We start from the raw sequence: 26,286 nt of genomic DNA, 5'->3' as shown, positions 1-26,286 counted from the left end.
TGTTGGTGTCTGCACGAGTGTTCACCATACAACCGCTGAGTCTGTTTTTGTTGGTGTGAATACAGTTTCAAGGCTGATTACTTTTTTGGACATACAAAAGGGGGCCTCATCCTTGGGAGAGGCTAATCCCCTCCATTAGTCACTGCTCGTTCTTCTCTAGGGGCGGAACCCGGAGAATTTCCCCTTCCGTGTTAGGGTGTCTGTTGACATGGCTGTTGTTCTGGTCTTGAGGCAGACATTCCTAGGAGAGACGTTGACCGCAGACGCTGGAGTTCCGGCTCTTACAGTCTTTCCACCCCCTTTCCCGTGATGTTCCCTCAGCCATACATGCAGGAGCTGTGACATAGACATGTCCATTGGAGCCGGACTCCCCACAGGCTGTCAGCCTCTGCCTTGTGTCCATTGGTGATTTTCTGGGGTGGTCTCCATCTCCTTCAAGGAGAAGCTTCTTTGAGGGGTCGGGTAGAAGAATACGATTTGGAATGTAGTTGGGAATTATGCCTGTCCAGCCAGCGCCTCTTTTAAGACCCATGACCTCAGTGGCCCAGGGAGCTGGCTAGGTTGCCAGCCCCAGGCATGACTTCCCTCCTGCGAGAGGCCTGAGCCCCACTAGAGAGCTGTTGGTCGCCGCTTCCCTGTGGGTGCCACTATTGCCCCTCTATGCATGCTTCGAAGTGAGCGTGCAAAGTAGTGAGTTCAGTCTGACTCTTTATACACAGAAGCTTATTCTCATGCATCCCTTCCCCAGTTCTTATCTGCTCCTGCTGACAGCCTTCCTCCGCACAGGGACCCTGCTTCTGCTTACACGTCACAGGGATCCTGTTATTCCCTTTGCACTCTCTTTCTTCCTCTACATTGTCTTTCTATCTTCAACACAGATACACACACACACACACACGCACACGCACACGCACACGCACACGCACAGCACTTACATATAGAGTCAGCATTGGAGAGAAAGCATGCACTCTCTGAAGACACAGTGATCTCCAGTTCCATTCACCTTTCCACAAGAGTCACGATTTCATTCTTGTTCACAGCTGGTGAAGTTCCGTGCACGTTTCTTTCCCGGTCATCTGTGATGGAACTAGAGGCTGCTCCCTTCTCTTGGCTGTTGTGAATGTGTGGGTCAGAGGACAACTTGCAGGGATTGTTTTTCTCTGACCACGTAGTTCTGAGAGCTCAAACCGAGGGTGTCAGGCTTGGCACCAGCCACCTTCCCCACCTTCACAGCCATTCGATGTGCGTTTTGGTAGGGTGGCTTCTATTCCTTAACTCTCTGTTGCTGTTTTTTTTTTTTAATCATTGAGTATATTCCTTGGTTCCTTGTGTAGTACCAGGACCTCTGTTTACTGGCTGGCCTCCGTTTCAGACTCTCCAGTGGCCTAGCTGAACTTACATGACTGCTCAGGGCTCCCAAGGTCGCGGAAGCAGAAAGGTCTCAGGACAAGACCCTGAGACTGTCTAGGCAGCTGGGACTGAGGTTGGCACAGCAGCAGCTTTACTGCAGAGGAGGCTGTGACAGGCCCAACAGACTGGAGGGAGAGGAGGACACAGTGACGGACAGGGGGATGCAGACGCTGGGGACCGCCTGTGTCACCTTAGCTGCTGGCGTGATGGCAAAGGCAGGGGCGCCCCGGCATAGAAGGTGCTGGTCTTGTTTTTAGAGAATGGAGCCAGCCAAAAGGACCCTTCCATTGCTAACAGAGGCCAGCGGCTCACGGTGCCCCCTTCCTCTGCAGTGAACTCAGGCAGGGCCAGGAGTCAGGAAGTCAGTGACCTGGTCTTTGTTAGTGTGGTAGAGTCTTGTTTGCTTTTGTGTCAAAGGGCTTTCACTCAGAGGAGCCATCTGGGGCAGCCATGTGAGGCGACGGTATAGTTTCAGTGTATCACTGTCCGCTTGGATTGTAGCGCTCGGGAGCATTTGTCTTCCCCGGGAACCTTGGCATCGGCGACTAGACCATGAGTTACCGTCCTTCTCAGGAACTGGCCAACCAGGAGTGGCAGGGCCTGTCACAGTGGGCTGCAGGTGTCGCCTGACCCAAGTTCTGTCTTCATTCTCACTGGGACCAAGATGCTGAGCAGAGTCTGCATGGAGTGGGGTCTTCACGGAGTCTTCACAGAGTCTTCACGGAGTCTTCACAGAGTGGGGTGTTCACACACACACACCCACACACACACACCCACACACACACACGCCCAGCAGAACGGCACTGTAGTGCGCTCTTATAAGCTGTGTCAGTCTGACTACTGCAGAACCCACGCTGAGGGACAAACAACCCCTTCGTTTGTGGCGTCTCCACACAGTAGAGCTGCAGACAATGGGTATTTCTGGATGAGCTGAACAGTTCTCCATCCCTCTTAAGACCGTCTTTATGCTTTTGTGAAATGCCACTGGGGCTTGGGTTGGGATTGCGCTGAATCTGCAGGCCGCTTTGGGTGATGTGAGTTCTTCCGGCCCATGAACCCTAGTTGTCGTCCCATTGATGTGTGTGTGTGTGTGTGTGTGTGTGTGTGTGTGTGTGTGTGCGTGTGTGCGTGTGTCTGTCTGTCTTTTTGACACTCTGTTCAAGTAGCAGGCTGCTCTCCTGAAGAGGGTTTGTTGGGCTTCAAGTTTCGTTGCCATTTGCCGAGTTGAGACTAGTGCACCCAGAGTCACCGGGTGTGAGGAGAGCTGTGCTCTTCCCACTGTCTAATCAGATCTTACTTGGCAGATATGGCCACCAGCAAGAGCATTTATCTTTTTTTCTGGCTTTTAGCTCCTTACCCCCGAGCCTGTCTGTTCTGCGGCAGGCAGCTGTCTAGACTCCCTGTGCAGGCGTTGTCTGGGGAAATGCGTCTTTTGTGGGTTTCCATTAGTCCGAGTTAGCTTCTATTGTAGTAAAACCATGACGGAAAGCAACGTGGGAGGAAAGGGTCTATTTCACCCTGAGGCAGGAGGAACCCAGAAGCAGGGAAGCTGAGGCCATGCGGGGCACTGCTTCCTGGCTTGCTCCGACATCTTGCTCTTCTACCGTACTGCGCAACCTCTGCCCTCCTCCCCAGGAATGGCACTGCCCACAGCGAGCTGGGGCCTCCCGTATCAATCGTTGACCGAGAAAGCACCCCACAGCTCTGCCCACGGCCGCTCTGCGGTGCTGACCGAGGCCCTGTCTCCGTCTGGCTTCCCTCATGTCTAGGTTTGTGTCGGCTTGACAAACACCAGGCAGCTGAGCAGCCCCGTCCTTCCAGCCACCTCCTCACAATCACATTCGTGTAGAAGCAAAATGACACTCGTAGTGAGTCACACGTCTAAATGCAGGTCCGTGTTTTCCTGCCTGCCAGTCTCTGGGTGCCCAGGAGACTGTGGGTGCCAAGTTCACACTTGGTTAACTTGTGTTCTGTCCTCCTGGATTAAATAGAACTTGGTCCCCTGCCCACCTCGCTTGTTCTGTCTGTCCTCTTTGTCTAGTCTGCTGTTCCCTCTGTGTCTCTGTCCTTCCTCCCCTCTCGCTTTTCCCACTACCCCCACTAGCCTTTGTGTTCACTTGTAGTCTTACCTGTCCCATCCCCTCCAGCTGGGAGCACCGTGTGGGCACCGTGTGGGGCACCGTGAGCCACAGGCCTTGGTTGTGGGATCTGCTGTGACAGACTCTCTTGTACACACCACCAGTCACAGGAAGATGGCAACCTCTGGCTCTCTCCCTCCCCAGTGGACCAGAGCTGGGCTCGGGAGTGTCACCCAAGGTAGAATTCTCTCCCACCCCAGAGGATTAAATAGGGAACCAGGCACAAGCTTCCCTTCCCTTCTCCCGTCTGTCTCTCACCCATCTGTCCCTTCTGTGATGGTGTGGAGGCAGGAGGAGTCGTCCGGAAATAGACCAGTGTTCTGAGAAGAAGTGATAGTGAGATTAAACACGAGAAGGCAGATGGAAAAGCTGGCCTCTGGAGGAGTCTCCCACCCACGTCCTGAGGGTGCCTTCGGGTGTCATGGATGGACAGCAGGAATGGACTGCTGATTCACCAGTTAAGAGGCTCATGGTAGAACTTCAGCAGAGAAATCACAGGGTTGGCTTGATTTCAGTGCTTGGTGGAGAAAGGAGACTGTGGGACAGAATGATGAAAAGCGTGCTTTAAGTCACACAGACCCAGCCTGGAGTCCCAGCTCCACTGGATTTAACTGCTATTGGGCATCCAGGGACACTCAGTTTCCTCTGAATCAGAAGATGAGACTGTGATGCTTCATTAGTAATACCACTCTGTGAGGGTTGTTAAAGGGTTAAAACCCATCATGCCGTCCAGTAAAGCGCACCTCAGAGCAAATGCCAGTTAATGGCGCCAGTCTCCGTGATGCCAGACATCACCGGTGTGGACTCCTAATGCCGTGTGACAGGTCGTGAGGCTGTGTGAGTGTGCCCTACCACGCAAGCACTGCTCCACGCAGTAGCTTTCAGGCCATTATTTATGGTTAGAATCAAAAGGGAAATAAGTGTGAGGAATGGAGGGGAAAGAGGGAGAGGAAGGAAGGTGGCGATTGCTGAGACTTCATGCTGCGATGGGAGCTTTCCCCCTTCTCGCCAAGTTCTCTGGTGGAGAAGATGCCTGGACCTCTGCACAGGGTGGCCAGGGGCCCTGCTTCTTGGCGTTACTGTCTCTTGTAGGCTGTCTTAGTTACTGTCCCATTCCTATGATGAAATACTATGACCAAGCCAACTTATAAAGGAGGCACTTCATTGGGGGCTTGCTCAGTCTCAGAAGGTGAGTCTGGGAACAGCATAGCGGGAAGCATGGCAGCAGACAGACAGACAGACAGCACTCTCTAGTGCTGGAGCAGCAGCTGAGAGCTCACATCTCAGCAACAAGTTGGAGACAGAGAGGGAGAGAGAGGGGGGAGAGAGAGAGGGAAGGGGAGGGAAGGGGGGGGGGGGGGGGGGGGGGGGAGGGAGGGGGGGAGAGGGAGAGAGGGGGAGAGGGAGGGATAAAGAGGGAGAGAGAGGGAGAAAGAGAGGGAGGGAGAGAGGGCAGGAGGGAGAGAGAGAGAGGGAGAGAGAGAAGGAGAGAGAGAAAGGGAGAGAGAAGGAGAGAGAGAGAGGGAGGGAGGGAGAGAGAAAGAGAAGGAGAGGGAGAGGGAGAGGAAAAGGGAGGGAGAGGGAGAAAAAGAGACGGAGAGGAAGAGAGAGGGATCAGGCTGGCATGATGCTTTTGAAACTTTAAACCTCACCCCCAGCGACACAGTACTCCAATGGGGCCACCCCTCCTAACCCTTTCCAAAAAGCCTTACCAAGTGTTCAACTGTACGAGCGTATGGGAGCTGCTCTCATTCAAACCACCATGCAGTCTTGTCGGAGGCGGGGGGCCTTTGGGGCTTTTCACTTGTTTGTGAGTGTGTGAATGTCCATGTGTCTCGGTGACTGCCATGTATGCCAGGCTGCTTGGTCCAGGGATTCTCTCTCTGTGTATGTCTCAACCCCTGTGTTCTGGGATCACAGAGAAGTACCACTGCGCCTGGCACGGGGTTCAGGGGTCTGAGCAACGCTCCTCGTGCCGTGCCGAACAGCGAGTGGTCACTTTCCCGAGCCTCCTGCCCAGGCCCCTCTTTTATTATTCTGCTGGGGTCTTACTTGGTCAGAGCTGGCCTCGAGTGTGCTGTGGGGACCCTCGTGTCTCAGCCTCCTGTGGCGTGCACTCTCTTCCCGCCTGCTGCGTGAACGAGAGCGTTCGCTTTGAGCTACACCACCCGTGTGAGCGGCTGTGTGCAGGGCCGTGTGCCCGCAGCTCAGCGAGGGATGGGCTGAGGCAGGTGGCTCCCTGGAGCTCATCGGCCAGCACAGGCGGAGCGCTCCAGGGACATGTGGAGGGAGGTCAGTCAGGGAAGACACCTTCCACTGAGCTCTGGCCTCTGCATGCGTGCCGAGACACACACACACACACACACACGCACCCGCGCACGCCTTGCCTCACGTGCTCTCTCTGCTTGTTTTGGAACAGACACCAACTTCGTGCTGGGCAATGCTCAGATAGTGGATTGGCCCATCGTGTACAGCAATGACGGGTTCTGCAAGCTGTCCGGCTACCACCGCGCCGAGGTCATGCAGAAAAGCAGCGCCTGCAGGTACAGCGTGCGCCTCTCCTCTCGGGAGTGCAGGCTGGAGTCTCTTGGCTAGAGGAAGATTGCCTCAGTGTCTGACTGTATGTCTTGTGGATTTTTATTGCTGTGGCTCCTGTGGTGTGTGCTGAGAAAACCAACGGGGAAGCAGAACACGGCCCCTGCAACTGACGAATCAGCAGTCAGTAAGATGGGGAACGGAAAGCAGGAAGATCTGTATGTGAACTCAAAAGTTTATGAGGTTAGGATAGAAGTTAATGTGAGAGTTAGAAGATTAAACAGGATTTTAAAAATTGATTAGTGAAATCAAGACAGTCATGTAGCTCAGGCTGGCCTCGGACCTGCTAGGTAGCCAAAGATGACCCTGCAGTCTGCTGCACCTGCCGCAGGCTCCCAAGTGCTGGGCTCCCAGGAGTGTGCCAGACAGCTGCTTGTCTGGGCCTGGCATCCGAAACCAGGGCCTTGCACTCTTAGGCAAGCACTCTATCAGCTGAGCTACATTCCCAGCGCAAAGTTTTACAACTTTATGAACATTTTATAGAGCAATTTCAAGGTAGGGCCTCCGTCATAAGCTGTTCCTCAGCCTGAAGCCATCCCATGTCGTCTGTGCTCGCTCGGCTGTAGGGATTCCCCTCCAGGACCCTGGGGTGGCGAGGCAGCACACAGCCTGGACCCCACCCAGCACTCCTTGGCAGCAGCCATGGCTGGATCTCGGCTAGGCACAGCCTCTGGGCGCCCCTGCCCTGTCTTCCGTGGTGGACGTGTGGAATGGAGCCATCATCTAAATCAAGAAGTCACCGAGGAGTGTGGCCTCGCCATGCTGCCTGTGTTTTCATGTGGTAGATGAGCCACGTAGCTGCTGACAAACGGTGTTACATGTTTGGACATTAGTTAAAGTTTGTTAAATTCTAGATCACCAAGCCTGACAAGGGGATAGTTTAGGGCTTTATTTCTGCTGGTAGATCTGGAAGTTGTTTCTTTGGCGTACCTGAGTGTCCTGTATTTCCTGTTTTCTGCTGAGAGTCCATCCCTGTGTGTCTTTCTCCACCCGAAGGTTTATGGCTGACGGGTCCCAAGAGTTAGCTTTACTTTTTTGCACAGCCAGAGCAGTGTTCCCCCTTTTTATTGGCTGTAGCACCTCCAGGAAAGAGACATTCCCTTGATGTTGCCAACTTTTCCTTTATACAGTTCTAAGCAATTTTTTCAGCCGTGACACCTGAACACTCCCAGTGGCTTCCAGATGGCCCAGGCCTTTCCTTTCTCTGTTCTACACACTGCAGACATGCGCATTTTCATGTCCGGGTAATGTTCACCCACCAGTGAGCTCCAGCCTGGAGAGGTGTGTGAGCAAATGGGTGTGGCCTGCTCTTCATCAGTGGGGACTCAGAGATGGGGTTCTGCGAGGAAGCGGCAGCTCTGGTGGTACTGCCACTTCCCTTAAATGAAGGCGTCAGGAAAATGACTGAGAGAGAGACATGGAGGGGGGGGAGGGAGGGGAAGAGGGAGGGAGGAGAGGCCAGTAGGCTGGGATGATCTGGTCTTGATCTGCTCTTTGTAGAGATATTTCCAAGATTTGTGTTTTCCTGGCATTTGGGTTGTGAGTCAGCCCCAAAGCCAAGTGCTACAAGGACATCACACAGTCAGTCACACATCTCAGTGGCTAGAGGAACATAAAATGACAAAGTGACAGGACGCTCAGAGAATCCGTGCCTGTGACTGTTTCCTTACTGAGTGCCAGAGTTGGGCAGCATGGGGGGTGCTCCGCTGCAGGCCCGTGTGGCCCTGGACCCAGTGTGTGGTCAGGAGCCTGAGAGTACACTTCTTGAGGTGTTTCTTCTCTCTGGACTCCATGAGTCGGGTTCTCATGAGGAAGCAAGAATACATCTGTGCACAGCATTAGCCGATGGGAGATGCGTGGTTCGTCTGCTCTCCCATGTTTCCGCACAGCCTTAGGCCGCGGCAGGGTCTCTGTGCTCTCCCCCCTTGTTGCCTAAAGGCCCAGGGTGTCAGGGATGCCCGCCTGACCCTGGGTGCTGGTGTCGGAGAGCACAACTTCCATGTGTGTCTTCCTTGCAGCTTGTTAGTGTCCTGTGCCCTGGCCATCCCACCTGGCTGAGGGTTTTGTGTGCCCCTGGGAGGCTGGGCCGGGGTGAGTAGGCTGGAGGTAGATCTCGGGAAGTGGGACGGCCCTGGCGTCCTTCCTGCCTCTGCTGGAGCTGGGGCTCCCAGGCGGCGCCCGCCCCTCCCGAGACTCGCCCGTCTTCCTCTGCGCACTGCGTCTTTACGTCCTTAGGCTGCTTCTCTCCAAAGTCGGGCAGCAGGAAGATGTTATTAAAGGCTCCTAGGATTTTACTGGCTCACTGCCTTCCACCCAGTGCTGTTGTCTTTGCCGAGGGCGAGGAGGCTGGAGAAGCGGCACAGACTGTGCAGAACCTTCGGTCCTTCCCCGGCCGCATCTCTATGTCAGAGTACCAGGCTGTGCCGCCTTTTTGCTCTCTCTCTCTCTGGTTCACATTTACCCAGTCATCTTTCCCCTAGTCTCCAGTGAGTGACAGGCTCAAGTGTTAGTTACCCTCAAAGCTGAGAGCGCCACGGTCTCTCCTGTCATGTGTTGCTGACACACACGCCCAGTTCCAGGATGACCTCTGACCTTTCTGGGTGGCGCACGCTGACTTGCCTGGTGCACGCCCTTCCCAGCCCATTTCCCAGCGCTGAGATCCCACTAGTGCTCACCGCCCAGGAGCCTGTCACTACTCGAGTGCCCGCCCCGGCGCACTGCGGCACTCATCCTTCGGTTTTCACGTCTGCCGATCTCTCAAGTGTCTGTCATAGAAGCTCAGTTTACAGGGGCCGAAGTGGGAAAGTGGAGGCTTTCCTTAAACACACGGTTAAATCGATGAGTCTTCTTAAATTCAATTAAGTTTTCACGGTGTGTGCATGTAGGCTTTGTATGTGCATGAGTGTTCACGGGTGTGTCAGCGCACATGTGTTCGTGTGTGTTCACGTGTGTGTGAGTGTACCTGTGTTCATACATATGTGTGTACTCACGTGTGGGCGTGGAACAGGGCTTTCGCATGAGCCTGCACACGGACAAAGACTTGCTGACTTGCTGATGGCCTTTTGCTGACTTTCAGCTTCATGTATGGGGAGCTGACTGACAAGGACACGGTCGAGAAGGTGCGCCAGACCTTGGAGAACTATGAGATGAACTCCTTCGAGATCCTGATGTACAAGAAGAACAGTGAGTGTCCGACCCCCGAGCCCTTCCCCGTGCGAGGCCTCGCCTCGGTGGCTGCCTGCTTTCCTTCTCTCCCTCCGCTGGTTACTGTATGTGGCTAACGAGGGAGACTCCATCTGCTGGTGTTTTCCTGTTGGTTCCTGGGGCTGTGGAAGGCAGCAGGGAGCAGCGCGTCCTTCTCTCCTTGCATCTCGCTGCCTTGTGCGTTCGTGTTTGTCTTGGCCACAGTCCCCTCTGCCAACTCCACAATGAAGTCAGAGGCCGTGCAAGTGCAGAGCTCGGCTTTCTCTTACCTGTCTTCTTGCTAACAGGCGAGCATCCTAGGAAGCGAGGAAGGTGAGCACGCGCCACAGCGGGACTCCTCCCTCGTGGTGGCTGTGTTGCAGGCAAACGCAGCGGGGCCTGTGCGCCAGGCAGGCAGTCCACCCCTGAGCCGCACCCTCAGGCCCTGGTTCTGCTTCGCTCATGAGTAATTATACTCTGATCGAGGAAGGCAGCTGGCGTCAGCCTCTAGTCTGTCTCCACACCCACGCACACACACGTGCACCTGCATACACGCGTGCACATAGATGCAGACACGCACGCTCGTGTGTCACACACACGCACACGGGCCAGTGAAGAACCTTAACAACATTAGGATTGATGAGCAGGTCTATGGTTCAAGTACCATTTCCAGAGCGCCCTGATGGGGCCTGGGGTGTGTTCACTGGGTGTTGTTCTAGGCTCGGGGGTGGCAGTTTGCTCTGGAAGCATCGGGACTATGCTCCCGTCTGTCCAGAATGCCGAGGGAACTGTTGGCTTGGTGGTTATGCAGATGTTGAGTGTAGAGCTGCGCCCTGGCCGCTGCGAGCCAGCTGTCCGCAGGAACCGTTGCCTCAGCTAGCCGGTCTCCTTTCCGCCTCAGGGTTAGCTCTAGGGAGAATGAGGTGGTGGATGGTGAGGGCTCATGCTGGTCCTCCCCTTAGGGTGATACAGCTCCAAGCCGAAGGGCTTACCGGGAGCACACCCACAGCACCCTTCTCAAGGAGACGGGGCGGCGCGTGGGCTCTGAGCTAACACACCGGAGCCTTTGTGTACTGAGCGGTGTGACTTGCTCAGGGGGCAGAGCGGGAACTGGCAGGGGCATCTCATAGAGTGCCCTGCTTTTGTAGTTTGCTTAAGAGTTTCAAAGCCTCATTAGAGGATACATTCAGCTTGCCCAAATCCAGCCACGCAATGGAACACAAGGGAGACAGAAGGAGACGCAGCTTAAATTGCTAATTATTTTATATTTTATATTGCTAATTACTTTATATTCCTTCTGGTGGGCACAGGCCTCAGGGGGAGTGAAGATGAAAGGGGGGGCTCCCTGCTCTCTGAGGCCCTGCCTGCCGAGGCCCCCCCTGCACTACAAGTGGGAGCTTTGAGCTTGGCAGGCTCTCCATGACTGACCACCTGCTCGGCTGAAGGAGCCCCCGAGGCTGTGGAGGCTGTGGAGACAGGTGAAGTCTCTGAGCTTAGCTCGCTGACCTGAGCTCTGCTTTTAAGTTGATGCGAAACTCTCCAAACACCGGTGGTGGTGCACACCTGTAATCCCAGCGCTCGGAGACAGGGGCAGGCGATCTCTGCCAGTTCAAAGCCAGCCTGGTCTACAGAGTGAGTTCCAGAACAGCCAGGGTTACTCAGGGAAACGCTGTCTTAAAAAGCCATCCATCCTCTCCCCAAACAAATCCCAGAAAACCAAAACGCAAACACTACCACCACCACCAACCCACCAAAACTCTCCAAGAATCATCGCTCACCTGGTTTCCCCTCCCTTCCTTTAGCAGATAAACTCTACACGAGTCTGCACTGTTTAAAATGCTTGGTCCCCTCAGCCCTCCCAAGTGGCCATGGATGAAATTTAAATCTCTATCCCGAGTCATACGGTGCCCGGTGTTTGCTCAGTTGAGTCATGGGCCCTTGTTGTGGACATTTTGGCTCATGACATGGATACATGTTTTTGTTTTAATCCCACGTGCAGGATTTTAGTTTGTCCACAGCTGATTACTGCTTAGAGCAGGGGCGTGGTCTTTGCCAGCTGGAGACAGTTTAACCGTGAGGACTGTAAATACCAGAGCTCCGGTAGTGGGAGGAGGCTTCGAGAACACGGAGGAGGAGGAAGGTTGCTTGTTCGTCCAGCCGCCTTTGCCGGGCTGCTAGGTATTCTGATGACAGAGACTGCTCTTTTCCCAGAGAACCAGTGACCCTAACCAGGCAGAAGTAGCTAAAGAGAACTCCTCCCCCTCCCCTGTAGCCTTCTTTCTCTCCTGCCTGGTGTTGGGGTGTCGGAAGGGAGGTAGAGGCATTAAGGAACCCCAAGTGAAGCCGAGTTAAAAAATAGCACCCGCACAGAACACAGAAGGCACGACCTGAGGACCCAGCAGCAATACCTCAGCTTTCTCTCTGGAACCTGACCTCGGTCTCCCAACTTCTTTCACACTTTACCCCCTCCTGAGGGAGTGGCAACTGATTGGCTGATGTCGGGATTTATGTAGTTCTCCTGGAGCTTGCGCTTATTTCAGGCTCTTTCTTCCTATTGGCCAGCTGTGTCAGGCCCTGGCTGCCGCCAGCACAGGACAGATGCCATGTCTGCCTGCCCAGCGCGCACAGTGCGCTCACAGGTGTTCGGAGGCGATGCCATGGGTGGGCGCTTCACCCTGATTTAGGAGGTGAGCGGAGGACCTCTTCCTAACAGGCTTGGTGGAGAGATGAGTCAGGCCAAGAACACAGCCGTGGCAGGGCAGGTGGAGGGGCGGCAGGCACAAAGCAGCGCTTCCCCGGCCTGTGAGGGAACGCCCCCGTGAACAGAAAGGTGCACACCTGTGCAGTGGGCCTGGGGCAGGTGCGAAGCTCACTCTCAGCTGCCGTCCGTGTGAGCCCATTTCAGAGCTGTGTTCCCGGCACCTGCGTAGCGCCACGCACACGCACACGCACACACGCAGAGTGATCCACCAAGACTCATGGTCGGCTGGCAGTGGTGGCACATGACTGCAACCCCAGCACTCAGAAGACAGACACCAGGACCCTTGCAAGTTCAAGGCTAGTCTGGCCTGCCCGGGGACGTCTACTTGGCCAGGGTCTCATGGGACAGCGGCCCTCCACGTTGCTCCTGCCACGTTGGTCTTGTGTGGTCCCACCAGAGTGGCTCATTACACTTACAGAGTTCTGTGGCTCCTGAGCCTAAGGTTCCAACTTTTGCGTTTTCCTTTCTGAGACGAGTTGCAGGGCCCGAGAGTGATGTCAGTTGTTTTCTGGTGGCGTAATCAAATGCCTGACCAGAAGACGCCTGAGGGAAGAGGCTTTATTTTGGCTTCCGGTTGGAGAGGACCCGGGCGGCCGCAGAAGAGCATGGTGGCAGGTATTCCGTGGTGTGTAATGTGGGAACTGGGACGCAGCGCGGCGATGCCCGGCAGCTGGTCACACTGTGTGCACTGCCAGGGAGGGGAGTTGTGGTTTGAGTATGGAATGTCCCCACAGGCTCATGGGTTTGACCCCTTGGTTCCCAGCTGGTGGAACTCTTTGGGAAGGTTCTGGAAGGTTCTGGGAACTGTAGGAGGTGGAACCTTGACAGAGGAAGTACACCCCTCCGGTGGCGCTGAGGTTTTGTATTCTGACCCCACTTCCTGTTCATTTTCGCTCACTGCCTGACGGCTCCATGCTCTGCTGCTGTGTCTTCTCTGCCCGATGGATTGTCGCCTTCCAGAAACTGTGGGCCAAAATGAGCCACTTCTCCTTCAAGCTGTTATTGTCAGGTGTGTCTCAGCAGCAGGAAGGAAAGTAACACAGTGGGAGTTTATGAGGCTCTAAGTTTTCCTACTGACGACAGGGCTGAGCCAAGGGTGGTCTCCGTATCCCCAGCATTCGGGGCTGAGGCAGGAGGATTGAATCTGAGGCTAGCCTGAGCTGCATATTGAGACACTGTCTCAAAACCCAAACCACAACCTAGGAAATCAAAACGGGATGAAGCCAAGGTGAGTGTCCTCGGGCAGATGCTCTGGTGGCATTGATCCCTAGTGGGTGACAGTTGCTGCGCCAGCGGCGTCTGCCAGGCGGCACCGTTCCGCTGTGCAGCCGCCCTGCCGAGCGTGAGTGGCTGCCCATCACGCTCGTGAGAAGGGAATGCTCTAACGCCCAAATGAGCAAACTGTTGAAGGGGAAGTTTTCTCTAGCCGCTTTTTGGCACCAGCGAAACTGAGTTGTTGTTCTTCTGATCCAGTTAAAAATCAACCTTTAATATTACGTGTTCAGATTCTAGGCCTTCCCGTTCTATTTAGTTCAAGTGATTTTCCTGCTGGTGTTTATAAGCTTATTTGTGTTTTACGAATGCGTGTGTGTGTGTGCGTGTGTGTGCGTGTGTGTGCGTGTGTGTGCGCATGCTTGCTGGTGTAATGTGTGTGTGTGTGTGTGTGTGCATGCTTGCTGGTGTAATGTGTGTGTGTGTGTGTGTGCTTGCTGGTGTAATGTGTGTGTGTGTGTGTGTGTATGTGCGCATGCTTGCCAGTGTAATGTGTGTGTGTGTGTGTGTGCACATGTCCATGCATGTGCAGGCAGAGTTGATTTTGGTGTCTTCCCTGACTCCATGTTGTTTGCTGAGGTAACCCCCGATGAAATAGGTGCTCAGATGCTCTTGCTCTGGGGACCCCATCTCTGTCTCATGAGTGGGTTAAAGTGTGGGACCCGAACCCCAGTTGCCTGCCCAGCAAGGCTGCTGCCACCGAGCTGCCCACCTTCCCAGCCATGTTGGCCAGCTCCTCCGTTTCTAGTTCCTCAGTGTTTACGGGATCTTTACGCATAGGACCAGCTTCCCCTACGCTTTGGGGGCGTGGGGCAGAGTCGAGAGGCTTCAGCGGCACGGGGTTTCCACATTGGGACATTGTCTGCTGGTCTGAAAACCTGGCATTCCTGGTACAGTGTCCTTGTCATGTTGCCGCACCCCCGGGAGGCCGTGTGGTTTTCCTGCAAGGATAATAACCATCACGGATGGGCTAATCCGCAAATACTCATGAGCCTGCTCTTAGGCTGGCCTGTTAGTTTTCTCCAGTTCCAAACAAGAAAATTAAGACACCTTTCCTCTGAGTAAAAGCCCATGTCCCTCCCGTCAGTGTGTGAGCGCCTCACACATGCACACACAGCATGCGGCTCTGTGGTTTGGGGTGGCTGGTGGCTGTGTCCCTGGGAGCCTGGGGCAGCCGTGAGATGCTCGGGACCGGGCCTTGCGGAAGGAGCTGCAGGCCGTGGAGCAGTGGACTCTGCCGGCAGCTTGGCCCTGGCTGAGCTGAGCTGGACTCTCACGGGAGAGAAGGTGCTGCCCTCCAGGAGCGACCAGTGTGCAGCAGATCAATCAGGAACACATTCTGTCCATTTTCCAAATGGCTCATCTTTTCTTTTATGGAAGAGCTGCTGGCGCGCTGTGGCTGTCAATCTTAAACACACAGAGAGCTATTTTCCTCATTAACATTCTCCTTCATGTTTAGAGGCTTAAAAAACCCGACATGTAGAACTGAAAAAACCATTGAGGACAGGGTCTCGCTGTGTAACTCCAGGGACTGAACCTCCCCGTAGACCAGGCTGGCCTCAAAGCCACACAGATCTGCCCACTTCCGCTCCAGAGTGCTGGCTTTAAAGGTTTGCACACAACATCTGGCAGATGTGTTTCCCTTCATGTTTCTGAATTTTATAGAGTGATGGGGAACTCCTTTCCTTACCCGAGAAATAAAAGTGCTTTTTCCTTTCTGTTGTGCTCCTCTGCTAGTTCTGTTAAAGTGCCCCTTAGAATAGTAGACAATTTGGAATATATTTTGCGAGGTTAGCACGTATATATTTCTCATTCAGTTGCCATAGTGTTGTTTTTCCTAATTTCTAGTTCCCTTTTCTTCTTTTGTGTGTGTTCGTGTGTGTGCACTTGCTTGTGTGTGCTCTTGTCTGTGCATGGGTATGAATACATGTATGTTCGTGTCTGTGCAGGGGTGTGTGTGTGTATGTGTGCGCGCCTGAAGAGGCCAGAGGACAATCTCAGGTGTTCTGTCGGAGTCCTCCAGCTGGTATTTGGAGTCAGCATCTCTCGCTGGGCTGCAGCTTGCGGAGCTGCCTGGCTGGCCAGGTCTCTTCCCCAGTGCTCAGATTACATGTGTGGCCCACTCCAGCTTCTTCATACGGGCTATGGAGGTTGAATTCACGTGCTCACACTTGTGTAGGTTTATCGTCTGAGCCTCTCCGAGGTCCCATTCTTTTCTATACGTATCAAAGCTTCACGTCTGTGTGTTTCTTTCTCTTCTTGTGCTGTAGCACATGCGCTGTGTGAATTGGATGCAGCCCTGAGGTTTCCATGCTTGCAACAGGGTTAAAGTTACAGCAGCTCTTGACCTCACAGCGCTGCGGGGAGAGAACTGTGGGGTCAGAGCCTGGCTACTGCGAGGACTCAGTAAAGGGCGCCCTTTTCTTTTCCTTTAGTCTCCTCCTCCTCCTCTTTTTTTTTTTTTTTCCTTTTTTCTTTGAGACAGGGTTTTTCTGTGTAGCCCTGGCTGTCCTGGAACTATGTAGATCAGGCTGGCCTTGGACTCAGAGATCTGCCTGCCTCTGCCTCCCAAATGCTGAGATTAAAGGCCTGTGCTACCATCTGGCAAGGGTGAGGTTTTCATAGTTGTTTTGCAGATAGTCCTATGGATGCTTCATTATCATAGTAGGTAGTCATTGTCATATTTTTCTCCTAAGGCCACGCTTATGCCTCTATTTTGATATTCGAGTTGAATTCAACTTACCAAGCTCTCAAGAAGAGCATGTGAGCCCCACTGTGCCTCCGACTGGACTGCATCTCATTTATACATTCAGCATGAGGTCTGGCGTCTTCCTCAGCTCTCCTGTCTCATCTGCGGACAGTGTCACCCCCAATCGTTTAGGTTTTGTTTAACGTTCTTTATTCCGTGGAGGGCTAAGCCTTGGCTTCCCAGCTTGGCCATTTCTCTGATAATCAGAACAGAGCGAGACACTTGGAGAGGTTTTCTTTTAAATCATTCAAGCAGCCCTGAGGATTGCAGGGTTAGAAGAAGGGTTGGCGAGGAGGAAGGAAAGGGGGGTGGTAGTTCAAACACCCATGTGTTTATTTTTACTTGATCTTAGGGAGGTCTCTCCTATTTTACAAGTGGGGAATGATGCTGAGAGAAGCCGAGTGGCCGCGGCCAGGCGTGGCGGCCTCCCACCCCAGGCTGTCCTTCCTCTCAGGGCGGTTATCCTGCAGCAAACGGTCTGCTCGTGGGCAGGCTGCTGTTCCTCAGTCCAGTTTCTGGACCTGTCGGTGTGGCCCAGCCTGGTGCAGCTCTTCCCTAGAGGTGCTCAGAATGGCGTGGGCTGCTCTGCTGCTGAACGTGACCCCGGTGCACAGAGGTCTGGTGATGTGGGGTCCCTAGGAGGCCCAAGGAGAATGTAGAGGGGCCGAAGCCTCTTGTATGTCAACCTCGTATGTCAAAGCCTGTGTCTTGTTATCTGGCTGCCAGAGTTGAGGACGTGCTAAGGCCAGGCTGAGTGGTAGGAGATGCCGCTTCTTTGCACATGGGGATCAGAATGAACGAGTAGCGGTGTCTGACCTGGAATTCACCTCCTGTTGACTGTCTTTTGCCTGGAATGGACCCCCTCCACCAGCAACACTGTGGGCTGCTGCCTTGCTGTGCTAGCACCTCCGTCTTCCTCGGCACAGGAACGGGGGTCAGATGTTTGCTCGTCTCTGCTGTGCATGTCTGGGTTCTGCTGTGCACTGGCCCAAATCACAGTGGGGTGGTCCTGCCGCAGTTCTGGGCTCTGAGGCCTCTGGAGTCCGTCTGATGTGGCCTCTGCCAGCAGGAAGATCAACCCAAGAGCCAAAGGCTTCCTGACTCTCCCTAAGACCTCCAGAGAGGGAGGCGCGGTGGTGGGGCTCAGACCCTGGAAGGTCTGTGGCCCCTCATCTACCAAGAGCCTGCCTGAGTGACGCTGCTCCACATGAAAACGCTTTGCCATGAGGAGGGATGGGGTTGGAGTCTCTGGTCCGTGCTGGAGGCCTCTTCTTCCTTCTGGAACATTTCCAGACGTGAAAAGTTGATCTGTGCCACTCGCTTTCTTGCTGATAGTTGGGGCTGGGGCAGGCCCGAGTGTCTGGGAAGACTGCCGTGGGACTGACGTCCCTGAAACTCAGCTGTCCCTCCTAGAGAATCCAGCCTGCCAGCTTGCTGCACGCTCAGCGACGACTGCCTGGCACACAGCTACCACTGGGATGGCAGGCAGGGCGGTAAAACCGCAGAAAGTAGGTGGAGACTCCTGCCTCCTGTCCACAGACTGGGCTGTGATCTGTTCAAGAAGCAGTCCCTACTTGTTAAGGTTGGCTTTTCTTTTTTTTCTTTTTTTTTTTTTAGGCGGGGGCAATTCCCCATCCGTTATCAGAACCGTCTGAGACTTAAGAGCTAGACGAAAATGTCAGTGCTCTGCCTGGGACACTAATCCTGGGGGCAGTTTGTATCTGTGGGAAAGGTTTCAGCCCTGCGTGTACACAGCCTTTTCCACCTGTCACAGGTAGCTAGAGAGCCACAGGCCTCTCCTCCCACTGGCCATCACCCTACCCTTTGTGTTCTTCCCACCATTTATAAAATAGGGCAGCAGAATGGAGAAGAGTTCTTGTCTCCTAAATTAACAGTCTGAGGAAAAGCCTTGGGGTCACATGGAAAGATATCCAAAGGAAACTGCACACCAGGAAAAGGAGGTTCCTGCCTCCTTACCAGCCCTGGGGACCACTCTAAGGCAATGCGACACCCCCCGCCCCAAGCCCTGAGACATAGGGTTTCTCTGGGTAGCCCTGGCTATCCTGAGCTTGCTTTGTAGAGCAGGCTGGCCTTGAACTCACAGAGATCTGCCTGCCTCTGCCTCCCTGAGTGCTAGGATTTCAGGCGTGTCCCACCATGCCCTGCTGGTAATGTGAACTTTGGATGCCAGCTCTCTATTTAGATAAGGGGACAACCAGAACGATATGTGTTTAATCGGGGGACATTTATTTCTCGAAATGACAGCGAGCAGAGCTGGTGGGGAGGGGCACAAAGTACTCTGTTGAGAAGTGGGGGTTCATGATGAGCATCAACTGTGGAAACATGGCGGAGGTTCCCCAACCTGAGAGACCTCAGTGCGGTGGGTTCTTGCAAGTCTTGGCAGTTGGAATATAAAGACTTGGTGGTGCGGCCATACTGAACGCTCCTGAGGCTTGCGGCCCAGCGGGTTGGGGCAGCATGGGGGAGGTCAGAGGACTGAAGCCTGCAGGAAGGCGTAAGAGGCTGGAGAAGGGCTCCTAGGCTCCTCTCTTCTGGTTTGACCTTAGCTTGATAAAGTAGGAGTGCTTCCTGATTTCCATTTGAAAAAGCTGTGTAGAGTGTTTTCCTGACTTGTCTGCTGTGTTGCCAGTTGAATACGGCCACCTGCGCTTGGTGCTGTCATGCTGTCTTGCTAAAGTGCCGAAGGCGTCAGGTCCCACAAGTTCTGCAGAGGTCCTGGAAGGTGCAGTTACACAAACCTTCTAAAAAGAGTGGATAATTCCAAGGCCATATTTTTGTGATTTCGAATTCTTTTTGTACTGTGGGTTTTCTTTTGAAACCTGCTTTTTTTTTGCGTGGTATTATAATCTGCCTGCTTTCTCAGAGCACCCATAATCAGGCAGTTAAAATTATACAGAGAGGAGGAAGATGAGCGTTAGCCATGGAGCTGAATTTCTGTAACCAACATGCAGGGAGGACTTTTGTTATCTGAACTGTTTTCTGGCTGCTTTTGCAGTTAGGCTTATTCATACTCACATGTGAGTAGATGATACGTCCAAGTCAATAGGCTATTGTCAGGGTGAGTGACCAACTCCAGTGTCTGTCTGTCCAGAGTCTGATGTGACTATGGCAGCCCCGGGCATCTATTCCCACCTTTGAGATTGTGTGCATTGCCTGCTCTGGGTCTCATAAACTCTGAAATGCTGAGCACAGTGCCTGGAATGGGGAAGCCATGAGGTGCCTATCCACGCAGTGAAATAGCTATGGACTTCATTCTGAAAGTGTTACTGTTCTAATTTCATTTTTGTTGCTGGGCTACAATACCCTGACCAAAGCAGCGTCGGGTGCTTCTTTCACCTGTAACTCCAGCTTACATCCATTGCTGTGAGGAAGTCAAGGCAGGAACTTCACACATCTGGTCCCGTCCTGTCTGAGGCCGAGAGCAGAGAGCTGAATGCTTTGGCACCACTGACTGACTTGCTAGTGTGGAGCTTGAGTCTCCACACTCAAGACAGTCCGGGACCCTTTGCATAGGGGCCCCTCACGGTAGGCTGGGCCACAGCAGTTAGCGCAGTTAAGACAGCCCTGACGTGTTTACAGGCCGACTCCAAGCAGGCACTCCCTCACTGAGACTCCTCAGGGGAGTCTAGGTTGTGTCAGGTTCACAGATGTAGCCATCACAGTTGTAAAATATCCCAAATATGAAAAATTTGGCAGCTGGTTATGAAGTTCTGTCATGCTAGATGCTGCTTTGGGAGACAGATAGAGAAGAATGTATGTGCCCGTGGCTTTGGTGGCGTGGACTAGGTGGCTTTGGTGCTGGGGCTTCAGTGACATGGTGCCCGTGGCTTTGGTGGCGTGGACTAGGTGGCTTTGGTGCTGGGACTTCAGTGACGTGGTGCCCGTGGCTTTGGTGGCGTGGACTAGGTGGCTTTGGTGCTGGGACTTCAGTGACATGGTGCCCGTGGCTTTGGTGGCGTGGACTAGGTGGCTTTGGTGCTGGGACTTCAGTGACGTGGTGCCCGTGGCTTTGGTGGCGTGGACTAGGTGCCTGGCTTTGGTGCTATGGCTTTTGTGGCTCATTTACCCTCTGGGCACATGTTAGATTGGTTATTCTTGGTGAGGCGGCTGGCACAAATAGGGAAGCAGTTCTTTTCTTTCACTAATTACTATTATTATTGGAAGCCAAAGAAAGACCTTGTAGACCCTTGCGGGTAGGGTCCTTCCTCGGAAGTCTTCAGCCCAGCAGACAGCCCTCCAAACCGCCGCGTGCGTCCCCAGGCTCTCATGTCACTGTGCGGTCCAGCGTGGAGCGGTGGGAATCCTGTGGCGGCCTCTCTAGGCTGTCTACAGTTTGCTGTTGTGTGGGATGTTTTGGATTTGGAGGGAGAGGGACCATGCTTGCCCAAGCAGGCATGCGGGGCCGATTGGTTCAGAAGCTGCAGGAGGACCTTGGGGCCTTGAGCTGCGGCAGCGCGTGCTGGTGGCTGGCAGTGTCCACTCAGCTGGGACATTTTGCTGTCACATTGTTTTCAGAGGCCTAATTTAGAGTCTTTCCTGAGCGCTGATGAGGGTTCAGACCCTACGTACACGGTTATGTGACTGTAAGAAAGTCCCCGCCATATTTTCATCCCAGCAAGAAAAAAGGGACGCTGAGAGAATGTTCAGCCATGAATTCATACTCGTATCTGGTCGTTCCCGAGTCCTGATTCCCCCGCCCTCAGATGAGGATGCCAACGGCTGACCGCCCTCTCCGTGCTCCCTGCAGGGACACCCGTGTGGTTTTTTGTGAAGATCGCTCCGATCCGGAATGAGCAGGATAAAGTGGTTCTGTTCCTCTGCACTTTCAGTGACATCACCGCGTTCAAGCAGCCGATCGAGGACGACTCGTGCAAAGGTTCGTAAATCTGGTCTATGCAAGCACATTTATATGCATGCCCGCCCGCCTGCCCTCCTGCCGGCCCGCCCTTGACTCTCGCTTTTGCTGCAGAGACTCTGAGGTCGCCAAGGCAGTCTTGCACAGTGACATGATCTTGGTTTGTTTTGGGTACTGTGCCAATCTGCTTGGGGAAGAGAGAGACAGAAAACACTGGTAAAGCATTTTCAGTTACCCATCTTGTAGTTACAGTTTGATGGAAGAAAGCAGCCGGGCACGGCTGACCTCACCACCACTCTTTTGGCGGCCTTCATTTTTCCTTCGTCCCTTCCCCCACAGCCTTATTCGTGCTAGGCAATCGCTTGTACGAGCTGTATAGCTCTTGATGGGTTTTCACAGTCGCCACACAGGGCAGGCGTAGCCACGTTTACCTGACTTCCTTGTGGATAAAGGAAGTTTGTGGGTCTGACCTGTGGCAGCCTCTTCAGATCAAAACTAGAAATGAAGGAATGATGAGCCTGGAAGGGGAGCTGCCAGGAAGGCAGATGTGGACAAACAGCTGTGTGCCTGCTGTGGTCTTGAAACAAAAAAGTGAGCTGAATTTATTTATTTGAGCTGTCAAACATTCAGGGAGAAGCTGGCGCAGTCATATTCTGCTCTGACCCCCGTACACGTGTCTAAGTGGACACACATGACTAATGGCCTCATCACCCTGGATGTGACAAAGACTGAGCTGCAGAGCTGGGGTTAGGATATGGGAGGGTGAGTGCATTTCCTGGGCACAATGGGGAGATGCTCTCGGGACAGGCGAGTCGAGGCACATCGTATGGGGAGGCTACGTAGGCAGCCACTGTGGACGCTCATGTCTGCTCTTGATGGGGAAAAGACTAAAGGATACGTCAGGGCACAGTGTTGCGCGCTGGCCACGTGTGTGGGCTCACAGCTCGTTGGCACACGGGCAGCGGTTCATGCCACTCCTGTGCCTCCAATGCTCGGTGTCACCATTGCTCTAAGCTGGCGAGCCTATCTCTGAAAGAGTTTAAACTCCCAGTCCACAGTTCTCATAGCACGTCCCGCTAAGCTCACGCAAGTGTTGCGGGAGGATGCTCATGGCCCCTTCCGCTGGCCCCTCCAACAGCCCAGCCACTGTGCACCAGGCCTGAGGGCGACAGAGTTCTGCCTCTCACTGGCATGTGGTGGTGCCACCGGCATCCGTTAGAACCTGGTGCTTCTGGAGTGAGACCATGGCTGATTTACTGCTCTTGCTATAAGGACCAAAGATGAAAAAACTTTAAAGGTTATACAAAACCCAAGCTAGTCTCCCAGGCCCACAGTCCTCTGGATTCTAGTCTTGGGAAGCAGCCCCAGGGTGCTCAGAAGATGACGTTTCTGTGGAAGGCACTGACTTTCTGGAGGCGTAAGGATGGGCGTGACTCACACTGCCCTGCTTTCGGCATCACAGCTGCAGATTGTTTATTTGTTGGGGACCCCACTTACATGTGTTTGGAAATCCTGGTATGGACACTGGACAAGCTTTGTGGAACACCACCTGGTCAGACCTGGATTCAGATGTTACCTATTGAATGTTGGAATGTTGAATACGGGGGACTTAAGAGCAGCAAGGACCATCTGGTCTTCTTGGATTCTCAGGAACACCTGCCCTCCGTGACCTTTCCCTTCCCACACAGATAAAATTGGTCAGTGCCCCCCCGCCCCCGAAGGTGGTCATTCGTTTTCAGGTCTTGGGGAAGGCAAGGAAAACCTGGCTAGTTGCGTCATTTACAAACCCCAGGCTGTAGCTCAGTTTTTGCAAGATCAGAGGATGGGGAGTTGAGGCTAGCCTGAGGCAAGTCACCCAAGGCAGCGAGCCATCTCTGTCACCTGGTGTGAGCCAGTGACAGAGCCTTGGCCAGAGAAGTCTGGGTTCTAGATGCTTCTCCCTAATCTAGGTGCCTGGCTTCCTTTTCTGTATTGGTATAAAGTTCCCCAAACCTGCCCTACTGTCTCTCAAGGCTGCCATCACAACTGAGCTCAAGTGTGTTGGAAAAGCACGCCGCTGCCCAACCTCCATACCTTCGGGTGCGTTGCTGAGCAGCTGGGCTTGCTTGCAGGCATGGGCAGAATGGACCTGTGGGAGTTCCAGGGACACCGGGCATGAGGTGAGAAAGACTGCTCGGTTGGTGTGCGGCTGACCTTGTCTCTGTGTTCTGCCTGCTTCAGGTTGGGGCAAGTTCGCTCGGCTGACCAGAGCTCTGACGAGCAGCAGGGGGGTCCTGCAGCAGCTGGCGCCCAGTGTGCAGAGGGGAGAGAATGTCCACAAGCACTCACGCCTGGCAGAGGTAAGGGCTTGTCTGGGCTGTGCAAGCCGTGCTCTGTAGCAAGAGGGAAGGGCCGGAGCTGCTTTGCTCCCTGAACTTGTGAAGGCAGGCTGGGTACAGCCCTCCACTCAGACTTTCCTGAAATTACAGGTGCCGGTTCACTTTTCCTAGGGCACAGTAGGGAGCTGAAAGCGCTTCTCATTTGAAAAGGAGGCCTTTAAAAACATATAGATCATAGGCAATTCTGTTATTTGAGCAATGCGCACTATTCAAGGAAACGTGATACAGGAATCAAAGGGAAGAAGATGAAAACCTCCCGTGACCCCTGGCCGCGTAGCGCTAGTACATTGTGTATTGTGCTTTCCTTTGTGCACTTCCTACTTCCCGGAGAGGAAGAACTCCCCGCGTGATGTTCTCGCAGTACAGGTGTGTCTGCGTGAGACCACATCTTCCTTTCTTTCTGTGTCCGTGACTCCCTTCGCAGTTAGTAAATGCTCTTACGGCGGCTGATTTAGTGGCCTCTGGAGAAAGGACCGCGTGAGGTGGTGGCATCTTCCACTTGCCGGGGCGTGTGAAGCGATGGACTCCGCAAGGAGTAGCTGTCAGGGTTAGTGCCACCCACGCCACCCCACCTCTGTCAGGCCAGGTGAGGTGGAACCTTCTCAGAGCGCCTCTTGCGCTCCCTCAGCAACCCAGACCTGTGAGCACAAGCTCTCAGTTTGCCCTGAGACAGCTTTTGCGCATCGGTTACAGTGTGGCCCCTCTCAAAGACCAGGCTTCCTCCCCCATGGCCTAGTTTCCGGCTTCCAGTTTCGCTGAGAAACTCCCAGCATGCTGAGCTCCGGTGGGGACCCTGCACATGCGCAGTGCATGTTGGGTTGCTAACACAGACTCCCCAGGGGCTTTGGTAACTTTTTTCAACAGTGGGCACGCGAGCCACGTGATCTGGATGATGGCAGATTGTTTTCTACCTTGTCGCGATGCAGGCTTACGAAGGATTACTAAACACGGTGCTAGAAATCACAGAGGTATTTCCTCTGTGTCTTCCTGCGGGTGATGGAGTGACCTTTGCCCCTGCTTTTGTCCCTTTGCTCACTGTCATACGGCCACCCCGGTGTCTGTGCTGTTCCTTTCATGTAGATTGTAGGCTGCCTCTTCCCATTGGATTGTCTACGTGATCATTCCTTCACTGCAAGTCTGCGTAAATACCATGTTTCCCACGTGGCAGTCAGGGATTTACCTGAGAAACAGTGACGAGATTCATTGACAGGATCTAGTCTCTTTGATTGTGGTGTTTGGCTGTTCAAGTCCATATGGCTGGTCAGAGGTGGCCACTCTTGGGAGGAGGCCACGTTCATGGTAGATGCCTTTTCCTCTAGGGTATCAGTTGCTTTTCTCATCAGTGTGACAAAATACCTGAGTTAAAGAGACTTGGAAGGCTTTGTTTTGGTGTGCGTTGGCAGAATGACGTCACTGTGCTCTCCAACAGCACCTGAGACTTCTGGTCACTTTGTATCCACACTCCGGAAGCCCTCTGGAAGCAGAGAGCCATGACTGGGGTGCTCAGCTCACTTTCTCCTTGCTGTTCAGTCTGAGATTCCAGCCATTCAGGGTGGGTCTTCTGTCCTCTCTTAGCTCTCTCTGGAACCCCTTTCACAAACACGCCCAGAGATGCGTCTCCCGGGTAATTCTAAAGCTGTCAGATTGACAGTCGGGATGAGCTGCCAGCAGGAAAATGACCTTCTGGGTTTGAGGCCTGAGTCAGGTTGGTTGAGTCCTGCCACATGGCAGAGGCTGTGCCCTCCCCCTCAGGGCTTCCTGGCTAGCTGTGAGTGAGGTCTGTGACGCACCTTCACAGGAGCACTTACCGCTGCGTTTGCTTGGTAACTGGCCGCCAAGGCTCAGCTGAGCTGGCATGGGAGCCAGCGTTTCTGTTCACTTGTCCGTGGAGTGCTCACACACACATTTCCTTGAGCTACACTGATCTCCCAGGGAGCCAACAATGAAGTCACACATGTGCGCTTCATGGTCATTGTCCCATGTTCAGTGGAGACAGCATCGTTTCCAGGAAGGGGAGGCTGCTGCTTCCGTGATCGCCCTGGTACACATATGTAATGCTGACTCCCATCGGTGCATGCTGTCTCTCAGAAGGAAAGAGAAAGGACAAAATAATAGTATAATTAAGCAAGGGAAAGCGGAGTGCCTCACCCGTGACTCAACCCACTTCAGGTATTTTCCCCAATACATAATGTATGTTATAATGTAATTCACAGTCTACTTAAAATTTTATTTACTCAACTCACTTTGCACATGAGAACATGTATACATGTGAATGCAGATGTGTGTGAGCTCAGATGAGAGAAGAGGGCGTGGAGTGTTCTCTGTCACTTTCCACCTTTTCTTTTGAAGCAGGGCCTCTCGTCAAACCTAGGGCTGTCATCTTGTTAGGGAAGTTAGAAGCCAGCAAGTCCCAGCATCCTTCAGTCTCTATCCACCTGGAGCTGATGCTACAGACACTCGGCAAAGGCCTGGCTTGTGTAAATGCTGGGTCAAAACTCGGCTCCTCAGTACTCTGTTCTTCTTCCTGGTAGAGCCATCTCTCCAGCCCCACGTCCTTCTTGCCGTGTTTGTTTTTGGGGATAAGTACCCAGTACTCAGAACCGCAGCTGGCGCCTAATAGCTGCTCAGCGGTGCTGGGGAATGTGTAGAAACTGATTTAATAAAAGAAAGAAATGATCTGGGGCTCTGTCTACCTGTCTTGGCCCCTTGATTCCAAATGAAGGCAAGAACCTGGGACTTTTTTTCAGTAAAGATCAATTTTGGATTTTGTTGATTTTCTGTGTTGACTTTCTGTTTTCCAATTTATTGTTTTCTGCCTAGATTTAGTGATTTATTTTAGTCTTCTTTTGATTTAGTTTCTTGGTCTAGTTTCTTAAATCAGACATTTAGATTTCTGATTTTGATCTTTTCTAATGCATTAAAAT

The 26,286-nt window shown here is 53.4% G+C and overlaps 1 protein-coding gene across 1 annotated transcript in view; it reads left to right on the top strand.

Moving 5' to 3' along the window:
- Window positions 1-26,286, top strand: part of Kcnh1 (potassium voltage-gated channel subfamily H member 1) — a 265,929-nt gene that overhangs the window by 19,288 nt on the left and 220,355 nt on the right. Inside the window, exons 3-6 of the mRNA XM_055609189.1 lie at window positions 5,968-6,091; window positions 9,220-9,326; window positions 20,877-21,005; window positions 23,205-23,323. Coding sequence (XP_055465164.1) covers window positions 5,968-6,091; window positions 9,220-9,326; window positions 20,877-21,005; window positions 23,205-23,323 — 479 coding nt within the window. The remainder of the gene's footprint in view (window positions 1-5,967; window positions 6,092-9,219; window positions 9,327-20,876; window positions 21,006-23,204; window positions 23,324-26,286) is intronic.

The sequence above is a fragment of the Psammomys obesus genome, unplaced genomic scaffold (assembly GCF_907164565.1).
Source record: "Psammomys obesus unplaced genomic scaffold, mPsaObe1.curated_primary_1811, whole genome shotgun sequence".
In the NCBI taxonomy this organism is placed as follows: domain Eukaryota; kingdom Metazoa; phylum Chordata; class Mammalia; order Rodentia; family Muridae; genus Psammomys; species Psammomys obesus.
This window is presented reverse-complemented; position numbering and strand designations above follow the sequence as displayed.